This window comes from Mauremys mutica, chromosome 7 (genome assembly GCF_020497125.1).
Source record: "Mauremys mutica isolate MM-2020 ecotype Southern chromosome 7, ASM2049712v1, whole genome shotgun sequence".
NCBI lineage: Eukaryota > Metazoa > Chordata > Testudines > Geoemydidae > Mauremys > Mauremys mutica.
In genome coordinates this window covers 118,037,818-118,062,207 of record NC_059078.1, presented here as the reverse complement: position 1 = coordinate 118,062,207, position 24,390 = coordinate 118,037,818, and the positions used below count along the sequence as shown (strand labels likewise).

The 24,390-nt window shown below is 39.8% G+C and overlaps 2 protein-coding genes across 4 annotated transcripts in view; one reads left to right on the top strand and one right to left on the bottom strand.

Annotated features, from left to right (window-relative positions):
- Positions 1–757: 757 nt before the first annotated feature.
- On the bottom strand, positions 758–24,299 carry DCLRE1A (DNA cross-link repair 1A). 3 transcript variants are annotated; one of them, XM_045022909.1, is made up of 10 exons: positions 24,068–24,299; positions 21,839–23,058; positions 19,071–20,696; positions 17,105–17,238; positions 15,329–15,447; positions 13,177–13,320; positions 12,084–12,229; positions 10,254–10,408; positions 2,613–2,754; positions 758–1,893 (listed from the first exon to the last, which is right to left on the bottom strand). In XM_045022909.1, the coding sequence occupies exons 2-10, from the start codon at positions 22,332–22,334 to the stop codon at positions 1,664–1,666; spliced, it is 3,192 nt and encodes a 1,063-aa protein (XP_044878844.1). In that variant the 5' UTR covers positions 22,335–23,058; positions 24,068–24,299; the 3' UTR covers positions 758–1,663. The 3 variants fall into 3 exon arrangements, 2 of the variants coding, with proteins under 2 accessions (XP_044878844.1, XP_044878843.1); XM_045022908.1 differs by lacking the exon at positions 24,068–24,299 and adding an exon at positions 23,887–24,030; XR_006580855.1 differs by lacking the exons at positions 758–1,893; positions 24,068–24,299 and adding exons at positions 6,460–6,628; positions 23,887–24,034 and having other exon boundaries at positions 2,619–2,754.
- NHLRC2 (NHL repeat containing 2) overlaps positions 20,278–24,390 on the top strand; it is a 60,775-nt gene continuing 56,662 nt past the window's right edge. The window contains exon 1 of the mRNA XM_045022911.1: positions 20,278–20,347. The gene's annotated coding sequence lies outside the window, so the exon portion shown is untranslated. The remainder of the gene's footprint in view (positions 20,348–24,390) is intronic.

Sequence of the window (24,390 nt, the reverse complement as noted above, 5' to 3'; positions counted from 1 at the left end):
TAATTGCTTCTAACTGAAAAATTTGTAATGTAGATAAGATCTTTTTTCAACAAAAAGACTTGTGAGATATTATTTCCCTGAGACGGAGAACTATGCAACTATTTGCTCATCAAAAACACAGAGCTCACTACTATAGGAAAGTGTCTGATTATGTTTACAAAAGATCAGTAAACAAAAATTTTCCCCAAGAAAATGTACCACAGACTTCCCCTTTCTGGATTTTTTTGATACATGATGCATTTTTTTTTTGTTTCTTCTAGATATATGCAGTGAATCCTGAAATTAAATCTTATTGTGATGTTTAAATTAAATACTTGTGTGAAAGCCCACAGTCACCTTCTTAAACTACATGAACACTGTGCAGGATTCAGGAAAACAGCCTGGCAGGCAAAACTTATATTATTATTGTCACTTCCTAGTATTTGCTTCCCTTGCTTTCTGTGGGGCAGAGGAGAGACCAGCCTATTTGTGCAGACTTAGGACCTGATCCTGCAAATATGCACATGGCTTAATTTTAAACACCTGAGAAGTTTCACTGACTTCAGTGGGACCAAATGCAAGTTTAAAAACATATATAAATGTTTGTATGACCCAGGGTATGGCACCAATCCTGCATGCCCAAGGCAAATGTGTAACACACAGTGTCTTCAATGGGCATTCTGAATGAAGAAGGCTCGTTAGGCTGGCCTTGCAACATGTCCTCACATTCACTTCCTCTTAATTGTGAAGGCCTTTATCTGAAGAAAAAACAACAGGCTTAATTTAGATTCTTTATTTAAAATAGATTTATAAAAATGTACGTATATTGAATGTTATAAATACACGAGGATGGGAATTATCTTTATAAACATTCATTATTCTACAAAGTGTCTAATTGCACAATACTATAGTAGCCCAAACTGGTCCTCTGTTACGGTGTAAAGTTTGCAGATATGTGAAAACATTAGTGTTACAACCCCTTAGCTCTCCCTCACAATGCAACAACCTGCTCTCGGAATTTACATTGTGCCACAAACTGATGTCATCCCCTCATTCATTACAGTCATTTCTCAGAAATGCTTGATTTGGTACTGAAATGACAGAAAACTCCACCTCCTTTTAAATGAGTTAATACCACCTTCATTCAAATGTCCTCTTGTACCTTTCGTAAAATTGGGTAGTCTGTTCCCCATTATAAAGGCCTGTGTCATACATCTGGACATTAGACTGATATCAGAAAGAGTGTATAATTCTGACACACTGGTAATAATCATGGTTCAGTTTCTTTCCTTGAGCTCTGCAACATCCTAAAGCCATATCATGCAAGTAAAAGATGGCAAAGGGGAGTGAAACTTAGGCTGGAATCCAGCACTACTTCATGTTCCTAACTTTAAGCATCTGAGCAGTCCCAGTGAAGTCAATGGGACTATTCAGGTGCTTAAACTTATGAAGGTCCTTAATTGTTTTACTGGATAGTTTGGTGGAAAGAAAATACACCGAATAATTTTCCAAAATAACCTAAAAGACACATTTGCAGTTTTTTTGAAAGTGTAAGCTGGGAGAAAATAGGCTAATGGTTACATAGGAAAGTTAGGCTCACTTGGGGGAGAATATGACCGTACTCTCTCTTGCAGGAGAATGGCAGCTTGTTTCTTCTCAAAGAGGCTTCATAGAAAAAGGAAGGCTAGATAAAAGTCCTGGGTAGTTCAATCCCTCCCCCGGCACACGTCCTTTGGAACGTACATTCTTCCCTCTGCTCAGTAGGCTCCATCTTCCAGTCTCTAAAATGCTTCTCCATCATGTTTCTGGCTCTCCAGTCACCAACGTTTACAGTGGGGATGATTTTCTGTGGCTTCAGCCACTGGACAAATCGTTTCATTTCTAGGTAACTGCTGTGTTCACTGTAAGGAATCCCTGTAGCAAAACAATGCAAAAGGTACCTCAGGCAATCTGCTTAGCTGACTAAAAATATTTTTGCAAGAAACAAAGAAATACTTAAAAAGAATATTTTAATTAAATGGAGATTTAAACTTTACTCCAAGGATCAAGTAAAAATCCAGACTTCATTATTGGAAGGATTAACTAGGATCGATCTACAGTGTCAATCATTAATGCAAATTCGGTGACCCCAGCTACTTTGTTGAGTGACAAGAGGAGAGATTTTCTAGGAGATTTAACTCCATCCATAAATTGTTTGCCAGAGACTGCACCACTAAGAACAGAGGAAACAGGCTGGTACCTACAGAAGCTCTGCAGCAGGCACAGGGTCTTTCACATGAAACCATATATGGAGTGAAATCCTGGCTCTGTTGAAATCCCTGGCAAAACTCCTATTGAGTTAAATGGGAATAGCATTTTACCCATGGAGTCTGTGTCTGTCTTAAAGCCATTAGATCAAACTGTTTTTTTGAGAGAGGGGCATTAGAGGAAACAGTATTTAAAATCTGCATTTACAGTGTTCCAGACTGGTCAATTCTTAAGACTTATGCTGGAGACATTTATCTGCTCAGCTTCTTAGCAGAAGTGAAACCAATAAGTGGATAATATGATGAACAGTAAGAGGTGCTAGAATAAAATGTATGCAAACAATCCACACAGAACTAAATGTACTGAGCCATTTATAGTGCGTGTACCATATATGGTGATCTTTCCCCTGGTCTGAGGTTTGATATCTGCCAGAGTGTGACATGAATCGGAGTACGTCCATCCAGTGGGCCTGAAAGCCAGAACTTGGTCAAACTTCTCTGAGAACTTGTTTAAGTGGTTTTGCAGGCCCTGTTAATAAAAAGACAGCACATTCACGAAGACTATTAATCACCACCACCACCCTCACAATGATCCAGTAGTCTAAAAGGTTTTGGGGTTTGGAGAGCAGGACATTGGAGATTAAACTATACTTTTGCACAACATTTTAATGGGCACTTTCCCTTTTTTTTGTTTTAAATGCCAGCTGGTTAGAAGGCAGTTATGATCAATATTTAATACTTAAATAGCACCTTTCAGCTAAGGACCTCAAAATGCTCTACAAATGCAAACAAATATTATTAGCTCCGTGTTACCGATGGGAACTCTGACACTCAGAGAGAATAAGTGACCCACATAAAACAACACGGCAAGTCACTTCCTGTGTTATGTATCGAGCCTCCCTTGCTCAGACCACTACCATCTTCCAAAAACCAAACTGAACATGACCCGAGGAAATAGTTTATCGTCTTTTAACTCAACTGACTCCAAAGATCTGACCTGAAAGTCTCATAGTTTTCCTGAAGCAGCCTTCAATTTTGTTTATGGGATAGCAAAAGAATAAGGATAAGAGAGAGAGACGAAGAAGTGTAATCCTACATTGGCATAAAGAGAAGTCAGAAATAGGAAATCAGTTTCACGTGTACTATAGATATCCACCTTGTCCATTTGAAAACCCTACAAGATTTAGATTTCAGAACAGTTAACAACAAGCCAGGAGCAGGAAGAACACCACAAGATAAATCATGACTGCTTCAAAGAAAAGAGAATAACCGAACCCGCGGATGCTGCAGAGTTTGGGGGAAGGGAAGTGAAATGCTCTCACCAGCAGCACCATGGTTCCAGTAGAAACTCGACAGCAATATTCAGAACTACCAAGACAGGCACATTTGAAAATAAAGGACCATAAATAAATAAGTACACTCTTTATTCAGTAATGGGAGCTACGGCTATTCTTCAAAGACTCCATTTACCAAGTACAGTGGAAAAGGTTAGCTTTTATTAAGATGGCAATCAGAAGCCTAAAAGGACTATATCTGCCCATCATGATTCATTTTTAAAGAGACTGACATTTCTTACTGCAACTCTTCATAAGATTAATACACATGCATTATACTTGTCTTAATAAAAACCAAGAACAGTACATGCAGTTCCAGTAGGACAATTATGAGATAAACTAAAATTCAGTAGAACAATTATGAGATTAGCCTGCTCTCAGATTTTGTTATGCGTTTATTAATTGGGTACATACTGTTTATTTTTAAGGGTGGGATTTTCAGTCTGACTGAAAGTCGAATGTTCTTCTAAATCACGTAGGTTATGTCTACACAGCAGTAAGACACCCCCGGCTGGCCTGTGCTAGCTGACTGGGGCTCATGGGGCTTGGACTAAGGGGCTGTTTAATTGTGTTGTAGATGTTGGGCTCGGGCGGCAGCCCAACGTCTGCGATATTCCTACCTCGCCGGGTCCTAGAGCCCAGGCTCCAGCCCTAATGTCTACCCTGCAATTAAACAGCCCCTTAGCCCGAGTCCATGAGCCTGAGTCAGCTGGTACGGAGCAGCTGTGGGTTTTTAACTGTCGTGTAGTATCCTTAGACTCTTCTGAAAATCCCACCCTAATGCCTGTATATGACAGTCGCACCCCATTGTGGTAAGTCATGGATAGAACACATACAAAGGCATAGTCCTTGCCCTGAAAAGCTTGTGCTCTTTGAAATTCTTCCACTATGAATTTAAATGGAAAAAAGTCTCATGATTTGTGATGCAAGGGGAATTCTTTTAATGTTAATATTTTTAGGGGGGGGGGGGGGGAAGGGAAAGGCTTCCTTCCTACAAGAACATGGCGAACTTCAGAGCTTCTTCATAAAGAGTTAAACAGGAAACATATTCATATGCTTTTTTAAAATTCCTCAGACCTTCAGTCAATATTGCTCCAAAACCTTCATCCTTTTAAAATGGAAAATATAATTCATTCCTCAATCAACCTCCTTCAATCACCATGACAGCCTGTTATCTACTCTTTTGCTGAAGTCAGCAGCAGTATGTGCAAATGGAGCCCATACGGTATGAGAAGGCTCAAACATGATTAACTGGTTAGTTTACAATCAGCCCTGACAACACTTCCATGCAGCTTGCTTATTCAAGAGCAGATCAGTATTTAAATAATCCCAGCATTTTTTTGTAGTCAAACTAAGCATTCCATTGAAGTAACCAGTCTCTTTGAATACCCGTTTGCCCTTTCTTTTCACACAGCAAATCCATTTGCATTATTGGAGCAATTAATCTATTTTATTCTTCCTATGCTTTCAAAAACAAAGCTTTGCACAGTAGAGGATTTGGAAAAAGGACATCCTGTAGCCTTGCATCTTGCCTCCACTTGATATGATCTCTGTAAAATAGTTTTATTTTAATATTTAACTTTGATTCCTTTACTGGTCTCAAGAAAATGCTGCAAAATTACTAGTTAATCTTTGACCACATTCACCCAGTACCAGGCTGAAAGCCATTGTAACTGTAACAACTGCAAATAGAGAATGTTGATTTGAATTCTGATCTTTGACTTGGATAACAAGCAGAGATGCTATTTATAGGGCAAAAGGGGTGTGCTTCCTTCCCAGGTTTGGATTTGTTTCTTTGGTACACTCTGTGTGACTTGCCCTTCCTGGTCTAGTTTGGGGTTTTTTGAGAGAACTATTATTCAATGTATGTAAAGCTTTGTAGATAAAAAGTTATATATACACACTCTACTGGGGCAATTACAGCCCCCGCCTTCAATGCTGTAATGGTCATTAATGCAGATCTGCTGTAGAAAGAAGAATGGACCCAGGTAGGGAGAGGGAAACATACCCTCTGCACAGCACAGCACTTAGCTGACAAGCATGGAGCCCAAGGAAGGGAGTATGGCAGGGATCTGCTTGGGATGCACTGGAGCCACAGAAGTCTACTTTGATCCTTAGCCCTGCCATTGAAATTGCTAGTGCCCAGCCTGCTACTTGACCTGTTATTATTAGGTCATAATCGTAACTAGTACAGAATCTTAGAGCAGTGATATTTGCCCACTTCAGGTCTAGGCTGAAAATGCTGATATTTTAAACTCTGGTCACTGTTTAGGAGAAAGGGAGAGGGATTTCTGTGGTTTTTTTATGATTAGCCAAGTGTCTTTAGATGAGTGAGGTTCTCTACTGAATCAACGTAGCACCTATAAACCATACATGGAGAGCTAAACTACATACTGGCAAATAATTAAATAGCTTGTTCCAAAATGAAAAAAAAAACTGTTTTGATTTTGCTCTTGGAAATCAACATGGGAAGACGACGCAGAGATCAAATAAACTGAAATCTGGAATTAAGCAGATGTACAAAAGTAAAAAAAAAAAATACATCACAACTTACACACACTTCCGATTCCTTAGTTTGGGAATCAGGAAGAGTGAATAAAAAGTAAGATATACAAGAGAAAGCAAAAACGCTAGGGAGCAATTTGAGGTTAGAAAAAGGGGCTGTGAGGAATGAAGTGAAGAGAGCATGAGCGTGTATGAAGTGCAGCTACAAAATATCAGAATATTTATCAAAAAGAAATCTCAGTTATCCCTACAATTATATTTAAAACAAAGTATGTTTCCTAATACATCTGTGGAATTTTACTGGGAGGCTGGCATTTTGGAAGGAAGTGAATATGCCAATGATCGCTACAGAAGACCTGTGAGTGAAGAAGGAAGTCAGTGAATGCAAGACTCACTCATAACGCTGAGCTCATTTTTTGTTAACCCACTCCGAGTACCATCTCGTGGATAACTTTGTTCCAGGCAAGTTTTAAAATATTCACTGTTTGAGAAGAGGCAAAATCTGACTTGACAGAGTGGAAATAAAAGCCAAAGTCATCCGGATTTGATCCAGGGAACCTCCAGCTGTGAAAACACGGAAGTGTTCTATATAATTGCACAATTTTATCATGAGCTATCACCTTAAACTAACCTTCGATCATGGAAAGCTTGTTTAAGTTTTAGAGCTTCTTTTTCAGTTCTTTATCTGGAAGCGGGTTATTGGGGAGGCATTAACCGTCTAAGTGAGAAGAACTGCAGCACAATCCTTAAAAGTGACAAGATTATAACCTCTTTGCAGCCAGGACAGTCTTTTTGTTCTGTGCTTGTACAGGGCCTAGCAAAATGGGGCCCTGGTATATAACTGAGGCTTCTAGGCACTGCTGCAATACAGAATGAATAATAATAATGATGCATCTCTTAAAATCCAGCTGTTGTTTGAGATCACAGATGGATTCAAAACATGTATTAAATGCTGAACCTGAGCTCCTGACTGAGACAATTTCCCTAGTGACTTCACAGGCTTTGTAGGTTTCTTAGCTAGCACAAAGCTTTAGTTATCAGAAATCAATGGGGCTGAGTAACAATATCAGGACTGGTCCCTAAATAGGGCTAGGGACTGAACAAAATGCATATCAAAACAAGATGTGGGGCAGACCCAGAAATCCTGATATAGGATGGACTAGTGGATAGGGCACTGGACTGGACTGGGACTCAGGAGACCAGTGTTCAATTCACATCTCAGCCAGAGAATTCCTGTGTGACCTTAGGCAAATCAACTGTTTCTCAGTTCCCCATATGTAAAACTGGGATAATATTTCTATAACTCACAGTGTGGATAAAATTGACTAAAATGACAGTGTGGTGTAAATATGTTTCTATTTATTTTACATGGCTGTAAAATACAGTAATGACGGTAAACAAGTAGCCAGATTTCCCAGGTAACAAGTCTGCAATTCAGGACAAAGGTTGCTCAGCTGAGCATGAAAAAGTAAAAGAGGGAAGAACCACCTGGGTAAACAAATGTGTACTGTATATAAAAATGACATATTATTTATTATTCCTTAATCCAAACAACAGACTACCAGATACTAGCCGATTTATTGTTTACAATATTATTCTTTTGATTTTCACACATTTACTAAACAGTCACCAGGCTAATGCTGCATGGGCTCATCCTTAAGCATTTAACACTGAGTTTGTGATCTCCATACATCTTAAGAACATCACTGGCACCCGGACACGCTGAATCCAGCTACTGGCTTCACTGAAAGCTTATCAAGGTGGCAGATCGAGATGGTTCTTTTGTGTGGGAGCAAAGTAATCCTCATAATGGTAACTGGAGGCCACACTGAGGTGACAGAAATGGTAAAATGTCTGTAACTTACATACTAAAGGAACAGAAGGATGGGATTTTAGCAGGAAGATCATCTAAAAAGGACAATGAAAGATAAAAAGATTCTCCCTCAAAATATTTTTTGCTTACATTTTCTGGTTGTTTGTCTTTCCTGTACAGCCCTGGCCTTTCCCCTCCACCCCACAGTGTAACTCATGGTAGGGGTTCTCAACCTTTCGCTTTCTGAAGAGCCCCCAACATGCAATAAAAACTCCATGGCCCACCTGTGCCTCAACAACTGTTTTTCTGAGCCAGGGCCGCCACTGGGGAGCAGTAAACAGGGCAACTGGCCAGCACTCAACGCCACAGGGGGCTCGGGCTTCAGCTTTGGGTGGGGGGGCTCAGACTTCAGCTTTCTGCCCAGTGACCCTAACACCAGCCCTGCTCTCTAGCTTATTTTGGCGGACCCCTTGAAACCTGTTCACATCCCCCCAAAGGGCCATGGACCCCAGGTTGAGAACCTCTGACTTATGGCACTACATGTGTTTCTATCTATCTACCTAAGTCACTTATATGGCCCCCATCACTGGAGTATGAACACCTCACAGTCTTAATGTATTTATTCATACAACACTCCTATGAGGTAGGACAACAGTATCATCATTTTACAGATAGAGAATGAGGCACAGAGATATTAAGTGACTTGCCCAAGGTCACACTGGTAGTCTGTGGCAGAGCAAAGAACTGAACCCAGGACCCCAGAGTCCCAGATTAGCATCCTCATCACTTCCTCTCTGTTTTATATCACCTTTAAACATGGTCCAATTGTTGTTTTTATTTCTTTTTCAGTATTGCCCTATTTAAAGGCTAGACATATTTACCTATACACTATGCATCTTTCATGACATGGAAATTCCCTGAGAGTCAGTCAACATAAAACTTAGTACCTGTACATTAACATTAAGGTGTAATGTACAATTTACCAACTTCTCCTACAATTAAAGGGTGCAATGTATCTCAAGTAGCTTACAACAAACAGAGAGCTCCTCCCAGCTGTGCTGACTGCCTGTTGTTGATCTGCACTTTCAAATCTACTTCCAAAATGAACGTATATGCTCTGGTAAAATCAACGCAGACCTATAAACTCATCTTTAATCTGCTTTTTCTGGGGGTCAATATTCTAGCTTTTAAATAAGAAGGGGGAACGAAGCTTCTTTTAAAAACTAAAATAAAAACATGTTTATTCCTTCCATCATCTATGAATACTTCTGAAATGAAGCCTCTGAGATCATATCATAACCCCCCCACTCCCAGACTGGCATCATTCTTGGCAGTCTAGCACAAAGGCTAAGAACTAATGGGCAAGGAAAATTAGCTTCCCTCTAAATATACAGGCTGGGCCGTGCAGAGGACATTAAACCACCCTACCTGTATTATGGACTGAAAATATCCTCTAGATTACAAATCTAGCACCTTTAGCAGAGTGAAACTTTCTCTCTCACACACACTCATGAATTACCCTCAATGGAACTTGAATATCTCTTTGGAAAACAGATGGTACCTGATTCCCTTGTATAAAACTTGTACACAAAAGTCAACTTAACAAAAAATAAAACACACGTCTGTCTAAAATCCTTGTACTTACTATTGTTACAAGTAACACCTGATATTCTTATAACTGAAAGATGGGAATTTATTTCCTCTTCAGTTTGATCATGATGTTCATTTAACTACATTTTGTATCAGTTTCACTGTTTCTCATATAATCCATTTCCTTCTGTGGTTTGTGTAGGTCTTCCATACAGCAACAGAGGAAAGAAAAACTATCTAAAATGAGGAAATGTGAATGTAAAGCCATAACAACTGAAAGTGGACCTAGGGGCATGTGTCATAGCTGAAATGACTTAAAAAAAATAAAAACCCACAAGATTGAATTTTTTCCCTTCTATTAACTGCTTCAAAAGAGAGGAAGTTTGAGGAAGAAAACCCCTTCAGTCCTTTTTTACCACACACAAATTAATGGAAAGAGAGAAGCCAGGGACAAAGTGTCACAGTATATTAATTGTTAATGGGAGAGATCCTGCAATCATTACCTAAAACCTACTTCAAAAAAAGGCCACAAACAGCAAGCCTTTGAACGAGTCTCATCTAATCTTGTTCCATGAACACTACATTAGAGTGAAATTATACTTTCTGTGCATTATGTTTGGAGCCTGTTATTAATGTTTAATTGCATGTCATTTCAATGTGTTGCTATATGTCAAAACATCACTAAATAAATATGATCTGACAGGTGGCAAAAAGCACCAAAGACACCCATTTGCTGTTATATCATCCAAGCTAAGGTTAGCCAACAGGTGCAGATGATACACTTGCCTTAAAATTAATTTGCATCATGGGAAGAAGGTGAAGCAAAGTATTGTTCCAGTCCATGGTGATGAGGGAATTAACAGCTGCTGACTCCAAGCACTGCAGTGTTTTGTATTTATCTTGGGACATGCTCACTTTAGAGCCCAGAACTTGAGCAATTGCTGTAGGGTGAAAGGGAAAAGATCAGACATAATGAAGAGACAGTTTGCAAATAACAAAGATTTCCACTGTTGTTTCTGAGATGTTCCTGATCATCTCACTGATTACCAGTACGAAAATCCATGCTTGCCAACAAAGCTATTTTATATTCTAAAATATATAGAGAACTGTGATAACTGTTGACAAACACTGATTGCTGTACTGTAGCTTCAGAATTATTTGCAGGGAGAGGAGTAGTAAAAGTATATTAATAGGTTACAAATCATACCGCCTCAATAATATATTGATGTTCAAGGGAGCAAACTAATATTTCTTTCTAAGACGCTAGAACTTGGTACAGTTCTGAAGAAGGGACAAACGACCTATGTTAATCATGGCCTGAATTTCAGTGAGAGAAATTCTGATACCGATGATTTTGAAAATCTTTTTAAAAGTACAAATGTTGCATGGCTGTCTGCTCTCGAAAGTACAGTCAGGTAAACACTGTGCTGATTTAAGCCTGGGGCACAACAGGTTTCCTTAAAGACAGAAAATAGCAGAAAGATGCAGTTAGTTGCTGAGAATATTTTTAATAAATTGTTCATTTGTATGACTTGCTTCCATTTTACAGGGAAATACATATCACCCTTGGAAATAAGTGTTAATAGAATTGAAGTTTAAAAATAATTACATTTCCTTCACTGTGTTACTAATAGCACTTGAGATTATTAAAATTGAAAACAAGTTTTATAATCTCACCAGTGATACTGGGTTTTTTTGTTTTTTTTAAGTAATCTATTGGCACTTCTCTTGGTATTACTAAATAAATTAGATTGCTTAGTTTCACTTTCTGTGTGTAACTACTTTGTGCATTCTATGCAATGGCACAACATGGTTTGGTTAAGTTTGCAAACACGGCAGATGAATGTTTCAATCAAACTTGTTTTTAGTTGAAATTTTAAAACTTACTGACATTTTAAAAAATTAGTATTAGATTTTAAAATTTACTATCTTTTAGGACTGTCAAGCGATTAAAAACATTAATCACAATTAATTGTACTGTTAAAGAATAATAGAATCACTTTTTGGTGATACTGTAAATGAGAAGCTGGCAGCATTATCTCCCATAAATGTAAACACACTTGTTTGTCTTAGCAATTGGCTGACAAGAAGTAGGAGTGAGTAGACTCCTAGGCTGTAAAGTTTTACATTGTTTTGTTTTTGAGTGCAGTTGGGGGGGGGGGGGGGCGAATCTGTATTTGTAAGTTGCACTTACACTATAAAGAGATTGCATTATGGTACTTATATGAGGTGAACTGAAAAACTATTTCTTTTGTTTATCATTTTTACAGTGCAAATATTTGTAATAAAAATAATATAAAAAGTGAGCTCTGTACACTTTAAATTCTGTGTTGTAATTTAAGTCAATATATTTTAAAATGTAAAAAAAATCCAAAAATAGTTAATAAATTCCAGTTGTTATTCTATTGTTTAACAGTGCAATTAATCATGATTAATCTTTTTTAGTTAATCGTGTGAGTTAACTGCGATTAGTCAACAGCCATACTTTCTTTTGATAGTCACAAAATCTAAATGTTGAGCCTAAGCTACCTTCATGCATACTTTAAGAAAAAGCTTATTTTACATTCATTCAGAGATGCATATATTCATTTTGATTTGATATGTCCATTTACACACCTAGAAAGACCTTTTCTTTTCCAATGGAATAGGTTCCACAGACGACCAATGTACGTGGGTTTAGAGTTACTGTCTCAAAGGCAGTGTTGATAGCAAACTGGATAACCTCTTGTTGAGAAGGAAAAGTATATTCAGGGCTGCAGTATCTAATAAATGGAAATTGGATATAAATATGTAATAGAGCATAATACAGGTGGCATCCTACTTTATAAGTAGGCTTTGTCAGAAACTGCACACAACAATGACATAAGGAAGAGAAAGCCAAGTTATTCGTCAATATCAATTCAACTTATTATTTACTTATTAAAAATCATGGTGGCATATGATAATTTTTTAAAGACTAACTTTAATCTTTTTCAATAAATACATTTTAAGTTATTCTATGCACACTCTTTTCTATATGCACATTTAAGAACACTGCCAATATTCACTCATCTGACACTATGACTACTGAAATCTTTCCCCCTTTTGAGAACTATTTTTATAAAGCTGGATGTTTGTGTCACATACTAATTACATCCATAGGTCTTTTATTTTTTGGCATGCACTTAGTTGTCATATAAGGCATTATTCATTCACAGTAATAGAATATGGGTCAGAAAATAAAAGAATTGCAACTGGGCATTAGTCATCATGTACTGAAAAAGTTTCATATGGATGAATCAAAGAAAGGTCTAATGAAAAATTGGACAACTGACCCCAACATTTAGCAGCCTTTCATTGTTTGAATGTTTGTTTCTTGCATTAAGGGCCTGACCCATATAAAACCAGTTTCAATTTTATAAACCTTTGCTTTTACAGGAACAAATGGCACCCACAATTGAATACCACTTATGATTAATTTGGTCATCTCAAATGAATACTGCAAAAACCTTTATGCCACACATAATTATTATATCTCTATTTATATAAAGTCAATAGACATTATGTAAATGGTCTTTTAACAAAAACAATATTTCTTTACATACCACTCATCAGAGTTAAGTGAGTATCAAAACACGTCACTCCTATTATTAATTTTTTTAGATATAAAGTACTATTTTTGGACACACGGTTGTTGTTGGGACAGGGAAAGAAGGATATACTAGCTTACGTAGTATCCAAGTACAGGGTGTGAATCTTTCGACTGATCAGAAGAGGATAATGCTCCATAGAAGGATTTGCCCTGAAGTCCCCAGTGTGTAGCATGACATTTCCATTGGGAAGGCAAAAAAGGATCATTGTGGCACCTGGACAACTGGGGGGGAAAAAAAAACAACCAACATATTCTTACTTCCAAAGTGGCATCCATTACCACACAAACTATACTGCTTTCAAGCAGTAGTGGGGATAAAACATGGTAAATCACAGATAGTCAGCCCCACGCACTGGCAGATCGAGACCAAGAAACTCCTGCTTTCTAATGCTAGCTATGCCACCTACTTGTCTCGCGACCATAAACAAGCCACCACCTCTCAAGTGTCTCAGTTTCCCTATCTGAAAAAATGTGGATGATATTAACTGCCCACAGTGCTGTTGGGAGATTAATATCTACACAGGATTTTGAAGTTGTGAAGTGCTATTTAAGTGCAACGTTTCATTCGTCTTCCAATTTCAGTGAAGCTAAAAAAATAAACCGCTGTTTAAGTCCCATTAATAGACTACAATTTTTTGGTTAGATGGACAATGGGAGAACAACTACACCTAAACAACTAATAAAGCATGGGCTGCCTCTTGTGTTGATCAGTCTTTCAGCACGTGTGGCCCAAATGATGTTCCAGGCCCATCTTTTTATGTTTATCAGTCTCTCTGTTCCAATATGAATTTTAAATGGCAGGCTGGGGAAAGAAGAGGCATTGTTATGATTTAGGAAAAATAGAAATTGAATAATTGTAGGTGCCATCTTCAGTGCTGTGGGAGTTGGTGCAATATTTGCTTTTTAAGTTCTCTTTACAGATTTTAAACCTTATCCTGCATCCCGAATTTATTGTTGGGTAGGTACCATTCCCTGTTTGCTATGATTGCAGTGAGCCCATTGCTACTCGTGCAGCTCCTCACCAAAGTTAGTTTGTTTTGCAGGGCAGACACTCAGACTGGGCAGCCAAAATAGGAGTATTTTGTACATGAGTCATATACAGAAGTTAAAAAAAGAGGAAGCACTGGCCATAGATCATAGCTTAGAAGACAGAGATGGTATGTGCTCCAAAAACTTGAACTTTATACCTATAGTTTATATTCATTTTAAAATGAAGGGGGAAGGAAAAGCTGAAAAATGTCCAAATTACATAAGCTGCAAGGCTTCTTTCATTCCCCGCAAGCATTTTCAAAGGACTTGCAAGGAATCTTATCTCTCAAACTATAAACAAGTCCTAAGATAAGTATTATTCAAACCAGCTGTAACAGAGTTCTGCATTTAAATTTATATACTAAAAAGAGAGGACTTTTATTCCAATACACAAATAAGGTGCCAAGAGGCAAAATGATCAGAACTCAGGATTGAAAAGCCATGAGCTACTGAATTCTAATCCTGACATTACCACAGATTGTCTACATGGCCTTGGGCAGTTAAGGTCTGGCCCTGCACCACTGAATTCAATAAAAGCTTTGCCAAAGATTTCAATGGGAGCAAGATCAGGTATTTTTAGAGACGAATTTTCAAACTTTCAAATGATTTTTGTGTCCAGCTTGAGACCCCGTGGGCCTGATTTTCACTATCTGAAGCTCCCATTGTCATCAGCCAACTGTAAAGTTCTTAACATCTCTGAAAATAAGGCCCACTGCACCTCACATTGGGCACTAAAAACTGAAGCACTCAGAATCTGGACCACTTTGGAAACCCTAGTCCTAAAATCTTGCTGTGCTTCTATTTTCTTACGTACTTCAGAGAGGTGTTCTAAGTATCAATCAGGATTAATGTCTGTAAAGAAATGTGAAAATTAAAGCAGTCATTACAAATGAACAAAATATTTTTAGGGTAAAATTTTCAAAGGAGTCTAATTCCCATTCTTAAAAGTAACTTGGCACTTAGAAGACTAAGTCTCTTTGGCATTCAATGAGATTTACCCTCCTATGTCCTTAACTCACTTTTGAAAACAACATATATGCTCCTAAAACACTTAAGCACTTTAAAAAAATTTATCCTTAGTCTTCCAGATCCACTGAAGCCCAAAAAATCATGAAGGTATAAACCGTTTCTAAACAATAACTTATCTTTGACATTCACTATTTGCAAATGATATATATAATTCAGCTGCAAAGATACATACTGATTGGCATCAAGCAAGACCACTTTGATTCCATTCACTATACACTCTGTATCCATTGGCAATGTATGGACATACTGTTCTTGCACTCGAAGTTTACTCTTCACCAAGTTGCCAGTTATCTGCAGAAGAGAAAGAGTTTAGTACTGAGGGCTGGTCCACACTACATAGTTAGGTTGACATAAGGCAGTGTATGTCGAGCTGATTATGTCAGTGTCTACGCTACAGCCTTCCTCCTGCCAATGTAAGTACCCCACTACATTGACATCATAACTCTACCTCCACGAGAGGCATAAGGCTTATGTCGGTGTCGTCGGGGCGACACAGTATCCATGTAGACACTGCATCCCTTACATTGGTGTCTTGTCAATTTCAGGGTAGGAGAATGGACCCTGCTCCCAGCTGGGAGCCAGGGCAAGAAACCCTAGCAGCTTCCAACCCTGCTCCCAGGTGGGAGCCAAGATGTGAAATTGACAAGGCTGCCCAGCTCCCAGTGGAGAGCAGGCCAAAAAGCTGAGGCAGATGGACCCTGCTCCCCAGCGGTGAGAAGCCCCAGGAGGCTTCCACTGCTTCCAGTAGGGAACAGAAGCAGGGGGCAGTCTACCGGGATCCCAGGAGCCTGTGGGGCAGCCGGGCTCCCTGTAGGGAGCTGCGAGCAGAACTGAGAGACCGGGCTCTCAGCTCCCCACACTGCCCTTCTTAGGTCGGTGGAAGCACTCCTCGTAAGGACGCGCTCCACCAAGCCAAGAAGGGTAGTGTGGACATGCACCACAGCAGTAATTACTGTGGTGGCTGTAAGTCGACCCATATTAGGTCGACTTACATTTCTAGTGTAGACATACCCTGAGACAACAAACAAAAAGACCACATCAACCCCATGTGCTTTACCCTGATAAATAATGTAGAAAGAAAAAGAAAAACATCTAAATATTTCAAGGGAATACAATTAATAGGAACCAAGTTCACTTTTTCTGTGCTCAGGTTTTATTTTTTAAGTCATTTTTCTAATGGTGCCAACAAGTAAAAACCCAAGCATAAATACCACACAGTATGGCTAGAGTTACGGCAAGGACCATTACAAACAGAGGTAGCGTCTCTGGTGTTTAGAGCCTGAGACTTGGAGTCAGAAATCCCTAAGTTCTATTCCTGACTCTACAACAGACTTTCTGCCTGCTTGCAGGAAAAGTAATCCTCCACATCCCAATCTCTATGCTTGTTTATATCAGAAGGATGGTGCGTAAGAGTCTTTAAAGATATAAGCATTGTGGAATTTCTAAATATTATTTAATGTTATTAGATTATATTGTAAATATTTAGAAGGATCTCAAAGCCACAGAGCACAATGTGTGCGTTATGAAAGATTATGGCTCCAACACTGGCCTGTGCTCCAGCCTCTTATAACATCTGCTATATCTGGGTTACAGAGACTCCTGGGTAGGGGGAGAGCCTCAGGTACTTCCCTGCAGCTGGCTCAAGAAAGAGGCTCTAATAAGGCTTTCCTTACATCTGTCTGATCCATCACTACTGTAACAGCTCTTTGGGGTTGTTAGCAACTGGTGCTAGTTACAGCAGCCTCCGGGATACTGGCCTGATACAGAATCACCTCATGAGGGAGCGAAGGGTTCCTTTACCCAGGAACATTAGCCAGGCCAAATGCTCCTCAGCCACAGCAGAGATTCTGGTTCTATATCCATTGAAACTGAACACTGTATTCTTTTGGTTTTCATTCATAGTTGCGTACTGATTTGGTAATTATCAAGTAACCCTAGGAAATCTTACCTTATTACAATAGATTGGAAATGTAAATTTTTTTGTTAGGCCAGTATAATGATCGGAATGGAAATGAGTGAGGAAATAGGCTACACAGCCTTCAATTTCTCCATACTGAAATGCATCAACCGTAAAACCAGTTCCTACAATATAAACACAACAGGAGCAAGTCAACTAATATGAATGGAGCAGCTACAGCCAGTTACTGGTCAGATTTTCTTTTCTTTTAAGTAGAAAATGCATTAAAATAGTATTCAATAAAAAAAGGAATATGTGAGAACAAATGCAGCTTGCAGACATGAGCATTATGCAAACAGCAAGGAAAGAGCTAGTTTCACTGAGTAAAGTCATAATTAAGCAAAGTAAACAATCTTCAAATACAAACATTGACATATTCCTCCCAAATAAATACCTGGTGTTCATCTGTATTCAAAATGGCATTTCTGAAACGCTTACACAGTGCAAGCTTCCCAAAGCACTGACTATGTATTTCACTTCCAATCTGCACCATGCCAGTTCCATACATATAACACTCTTGCTAAATGTTACTACTATTAGCAGGCAACTGACCTGGGTTCTTAAAAATATCTCTATCTGCTGATGGTTATATATCATAGATTTGGTAATATATATTTAAATGAATTATTATTTCTCATGATAAATGAGATGTAAGGAGTCTTTCCTATTCTCTGCAAATGAGAAATCAATAATGTAAAAAAAACAACTATCAAATTTATTGGTACACTTTTAAAAAAATTTGGTTATATATTCTAAAAATCGCCAAAAATTTCATACAATTTCTCCCATGCCATTCAATCCATTAATATGTATCCATTTGAAAAGTACATTTCCAAGTTATTTTAAAACATTATAGAAAATAAATTCAGAAATATTTAACATACAACTGATGTGGTTCAAAACAAAAGCTAGATAGGCAGCCAAGGAAACTGACAATTATATTGTAGATTTGAGGCCTAATCCTCCAGACTGATACATGCAGAGGATCCTCAGGACTTAACTGACATCATGGGGCTCCATACAAATTTGAGGATCTACCTACATGCATCAGGTTGCCGGATCAAGGTCCCGGACAGTAGGCTACATGCTTACTACATTTACTACCTCAACTCCCATCTTCCTTGTATCTTTATCCAGGATTCCCGAATCAAAAAGCACAACTAAGATGATCCTCTGTTGGTGATCTGAAATCTGTGAAGTTTAAACTTTTCAAACTATTGATCAGTCTTCCTTATACTTTGAATAGTTATTTTAGGAGATTTTGGTAAATTCTGAGCTGTTTCTTTAGCTTTAGAAAGTATTTTTTAAGAACACTACTAATTAACACTGGAGATGACATTCTAGTGTAATACTATACCTTAAACACAAAATGAAGCTCAACTGTGTACTTGGTCTATGGTAAAGTAATCAAAAGAGTGACGAACATTTTGTTCTATAAATGGCTATTAGCCAACCTTTCTTATGGCTTCAAAATAAGTTAAGTAAAAGTTACAAGTGATGAATTAGACAAGACAAACATTAGTTGAGAGATCTCAAAAGATACCTACAGGATTTAGGAGCATAAGTCTCACTTTCAATGGTGCTCCTAAATCCCTTAGATGCTTTTGAAAATCTCCCCCTTAGGCTACCTGCCCTGTAAAATATAATTTAAGTCAAAAAGTTTATTTTTCTAGCAGTATCTTTAAAAGATTATATTTTTACAGAATTATTTCCTTCTTTCATTGCTGCTCACTCATAGAATGAGCCGCTGTAATCTTGTAAATGTCTATGGCCCTGATCCCTACTAACTTTAAAGGGGGTCCACCCAAGTGGAAATCATTAAAGGACTGGGGCCTAAAAGGTTTTCACAATGAAACAGAATAAAAAAGCCTTCTATTAAAATGGGGAAAAAAAATCTATATCCATTAGACAGTTCTAAATTTAACCATTACAATTAAAAGTCACAATTACTTCTCACCTGGTATCTTCTTATAAAAGGGACACTTTTTGTTTTTTATTCCTTCTTCTGTAGAAGATGATTCTCTAAATCTTTTTCTCCAACTTCGCTTCACACCAGATGTTGTATCTACACAGACTCCATTTTTATTTGAACTTTCTGTGACCGCATCTATGTCCCCCACAGATCCTTCAGCTTTCCTCTTTTGTTGTCTGGGCCTCTTTCCATTGGGAGTTATAGGACTTGAGGCTTGTGTTCCCTCACCAAAATGTTTCTTTCCTTTGTTCTCTTCTTTTGCTTTGGGTTTTAACCCAAAGAAAACACCAATATCCATTTGTTTCAGTTCTTTGGCTGAAATAGATTTGGCTTTCATATTTGCAACAGAAACAGATGGCAGCGTTGGAGAGACCATACTGGGAAGGGGTACGGCTGCTGTATTAGGAAGACTTCCTTCTTCCTTTATTACTGGCTGTGAACTCTTCTGGTATAATGTAGTTCCACTTGTGTTAGTGGACATTTTATTTCTATTGATTAGGAAGTTACTAGGTTCCTTCAAAACTTCACTTTGCCTTGACAGAAAAGATCTACCACCTTCTTTGACTTTCAAGGGCAATGATGGATCACTCACAGCCAAGTTTGCATAATCCAAATGGCAAGCATTAAAATCTTCTAGCTCCAAATTACCTGTATTAGAAACAGAGGCACTGAATGTTGGCCAATCAAATTCCTTCTTAGTTATATCATAATTAAGGGAAAGAGAGGATTGTGCAGTTAGTGCCCCTTGTGGGTGTTTTAACTGATTAGCAGCACTTCCTGAATTAGAGAACATGTTGTTCATGTGCTCCTGAGAAACAGGCTTAACATAACCATCTAAACTACTCAGTCCATTCAATTCTTCACAAGGTTTGTTTTGTATTATGAAACCACCTATTTTAAGGCAGCCATACCTGTGTACTTGCTGAAGTGGAGAACAATCCAATTTAGTAAACAACATACAGCTAGATTCCTCCTTTTTCATGCTCTCATCTTCAGAGTTCTGGGTGTGAAATAATCTCTTTTGTGAATGTTTTATTTTCTTCTTCTCCTCCTCCTCTTCCTCCATCTCTGTTTCCTCTTCATTTTCCTCATCAGTATTAAGCGGAGAGTAGGAAATTTCACAGTCACTGAAGTCAGCTTCTGGAAGTAGCAGCTTTAACTGATTAGAATCATTCTGACTATCCAGATCTCCACTAGCTTCGCTTCCTTGAGAAAATGGAAAATCCAAAGACTCAAGTTGGCCATTATCATCTGCAGACTGTGTAAGTAGAAGTGTCTGTTGGGGCTTTAGAATGTTTGTGGAAGACACAGTATTTACCTTGGTTAAATTTGGAGATTTTGCTTGTGTTGAACTCTGTATCACCAATGTATGATCCTCATTTGGGGCATTTCTTACATTCCTGGTCAGTTTCTCCTGCTGTGAGGTTCCATCCACAAGGCCTGAGAAACAGCTTGAGTTAGCAGCATCAGAGCATGTGAACTTTCTCTCTGGGCTATATGCTGCAGGGCTGACACGATAATCCCCTGCTCTGCTTGTAGCAAGTATGAAATGTGTATAGCGCTTGTAGTGCGATGGAATGGTAGAAGTGCACAGTAGACCATCAGGACACTCTAAGGAAACAAACAGAATAACACACTCTTGATATCTTGTCAAAAGGCATTTTTAGCACAAACACATACAGTGATTTTTATATTAATGTTATGGCATAACTGTTAAAAGCTTTCCCTTATAAATAGAGTCGTCTGAGGCCAGAGCCAGGCCTGAGCTATTCTGAATCACATCAACCTGACATCCTACCTCATAGTTGTCAGCTGGGATACAATGAACTTTTTAAAACGCTATTGAAACTATTCACAGGAATAAGTGTTTTTATGTTCAACTTTATGAAATAGTCAGTAGCTGTCTCTCTCTTTTTTTGTTTAACTGTCACCGAATGTTGAGGTCCATGTCTTACTAACCTAATCCTTTCGAGAATTTTAGGATCAGTGGCTAAATCAGCGCCAAACTGCAAGATTCTACAGCTATTACTTTAAAGCTGGAAGTAAGGTGGCACATATATCTGCCTACAGTTAAAACTATAGAAAAACTAAGGGCTCCATTTTCATAAAACAACAGTGACTTCAAACATCCCTTCAATAAAAGACAAAGATATAAGAAAAGGGGCAGCCTTTACTTAAGTTTCCTGGCTGTGTACTTCCTGTTTTTCAAACAAAAAAAGATATATTAAAATCACAGATTAGGTTCCTGGAAGATTTACAAGGTCTCCACAGACCCATGAAAGCACTGCATATCATCATATAGAACTGTATGTTAGAGGGTCCCAGTTCCCTTGCTCCCAACTCCTCTCCCATACTAAAATAAGTCTGCGATCTCTTGTGTTCTCATAGCAGACCCAGTCAATAGAGGATTGCTAAAGTACACAGGCCCTGAGACTAAGATTTGAAATATATCAGCACCAGTCTTTGGTCGACCGAGCATTCAAATCTTGATTTCAGCTTCCACGTTTTGTAAAGGATCAGAGGGGTAGCCATGTTAGTCTGGATCTGTAAGAAGCGACAGAGAGTCCTGTGGCACCTTATAGACTAACAGACGTATTGGAGCATAAGCTTTCGTGGGTGAATACCCACTTCGTCAGACACAATACAAAGTGGGTATTCTATCCTACTAAATCTGACCTAAATTTCAAGCAACTTTCTTTGAATAACCTTTAAAATCTATTTGAATGGGCTATTTCTCCTCAGCAGAGCCTTACCTTTTTCAGTGGCTCCTTGAGTGTCCAAACATTCAGTAACATGCCACCGAGGTGTCTGGGCTAACAGTAAAGAGAGAGGCATCTGGCAGCTTGGGCAGTATCCATCATAAACTGGCCTTGCATTTGGTGTGGTTTGTTTTTTGTTACAAGTCCTGCTTTGCTTTGTTGGCGTAGTTACACTTTCCTGGGATTGCACAATATGGTCATCTTTAGATAGATTTAAGTTCTGGTCAGGGTTTATAAGTGGTTGAATACATTTCTGTTTTGGTCCCTGTTCATTTTTCTTAGACTTGTCCTTGTTTTCAAATGCTTTTTTATTATTCCTACCTCTACTTCCTTTTGATTTGCACTTCCCATCATTTGCTTTCTGCACAGATGTAGAGATGTTCACTGAATTATTATTTTGATATACTGACTTTGGTTTCCGAATGGATTTGTACTCCCAAATATCTTCTTCCAACCTGTCATTTTCAGACATGGCAAAATAGCAACACATCAAATATTTTCCTCAGCTTTACGCAATAGTATTTCAATGTTCCTAAGTCTGGGGTTTGTTCTTTTAATGCTTTTCCTTTTTAATTTCCCTAGACCTGAAGCTGAAAGGCACTTGAACTCCATTTGAAATGTTACATTGGGCCACAAACTGGATAGCCATCACAGATGGATCTGAAAGGCCATGAGCTCCAGTTTTAAAAGAACGCAGGGGAGGATTGTATATTTTAATGCTCTTGTTAAATCAAATCAAAGTGGATCATAGGTGTACTTATTTGTAGAAGGAGCCATTTGCTGCAGTTACTGTTCTTCCACTGGAGCGCTATAGATAATCACAGCATCTGGAAAGCCAGGTTAGAGGTTGCAAATCCACATCTCACAGAGATTCCTTTCAGGGCCTTGTGGGCCTGAAAGGTGGGAGCTCGAAAATAAATGAGATTTTAATATGTATGTGGTTGCCCACAGAACAAAAGCAGTATGAGGTGACAGACTGAGTGGCTTTATGGAGCAGAACCAACTCCTGCTGCAGTTAGCGGCAAATCTTCCATTGACTTTTAGGGGACTTGGATCAGGCCCTGCCTTTGGTCCACTCACATGTCACACTTGTAGTCTTCTGCCTCAAAGGCACCTCCGGGCTCAGGTGGCCAGCACCTCAGTGGAGGGGCTGAAAACTGACCCAGTGGGAGGAGACATCCCCCATCCGGGCCAAGGCTGGGGGTCTGCAACACCTAGGATGATCAGATAGCAAGTGTGAAAAATCAGGACACTACTTTTTCTGAGGGGGGAATGGGGTGTATCATTGCATATATAAGGTAAATCCCCTAATCAGGGGTGGATTAACGCCCAGGCTCATGGGCCCAGGGACCTCAGCCAATTTGCCCCCACCTCCCCAGAACCTGGGTAGAAAGGGGAGGCCCTGCCTCCTACTCCTCCTCTTCCCTCCAAGGCCCCGCCCCCTGGTCAGGCCAGAAGCTGGAGCCAGGCAGTGGCAAGAGCCACCCAGAGATCCCAAGACCCTCCACCTGTCTGAGCAGGGGCCAGAATGCCCAAGAGCAGCCCTTGGCCTGAGTACCCACCCCCTGGGCATGTTGTTGCCAGTGGGACCCAGGGGCAGGAGTTCTGGTACAGCCTCCAGCCCCCACCACAGAGCCTGTCGACAGGCTCTGGGGGGAAAGGAGGCCCTGGTGGGGAGCCCTGGGACAGTCACAGGCAGGGAGGGCTCCTGCTGCTACTAGCCCAGCCTCAGGGGCCACTGCACACCTGGGCTCACTGAGTGCCTGTGCAGGCTCCCGCTGGCAGGCTGCCCACACCAGCTGCTGTCTGGGCTTTGTGCCTGAGGCAGCAACCATGTGTGGCACTGCTCCTCCTCCCACCTTGTGCCCGGGGCTTGCAACTGGGGGTGTTGCCCCTCCCCGAAACTGCCACCATGGCGCTGGGCCAGCCTGAGGCTACAACGCCCATGTTACCAAGTGGGCGGGCATGCCCCCTTGGGCCTCCCCCAGTCCTGGGGGCCCAACCGTTCCTGGTGCCCAGGGCCCCAATAAATCTCAATCCACCTCTGCCCCTGACGGCGGGACGCCTGGTGTCCCTGGGCACAGCCCCACAGCCTGGCCCGCTTCTACGGGAACAGCCGCCCCGCTGCCACAGGGGCCGAAGCCCCAAGGTACTTGTCCCGGGAGGGGCCAAACCCCGCACCCCCCCCCTGGTCTCCCCCCTCCCACAGCCGCTGCCACAGACCTTCCACTCCCTTCCGGCAGCGTCACCCTATCCGCTGCCGCACATTCCATTCCACCGTATTGCTCCGTTTTCCGCCTCCCCCAAAGGGAAGGGGGACTCAATAATAATATTCGAGATCGTTTTAATCTTTGCGTTTTTCACGTTGCTTCCATCATTTTTTTTTCAATAACTGGCCGACCAAATGTGCTGCGTCGAATCTGCAGAACCAAAACTACCACACTCTCGGATTTTTTTTTTTGTTTGACGAATATGCTACTGGGAATATGAAGGGTGTTTTTATCTTTTCAAAAATCAAACGTTTGTTTTGCTTTAAAAATATATGC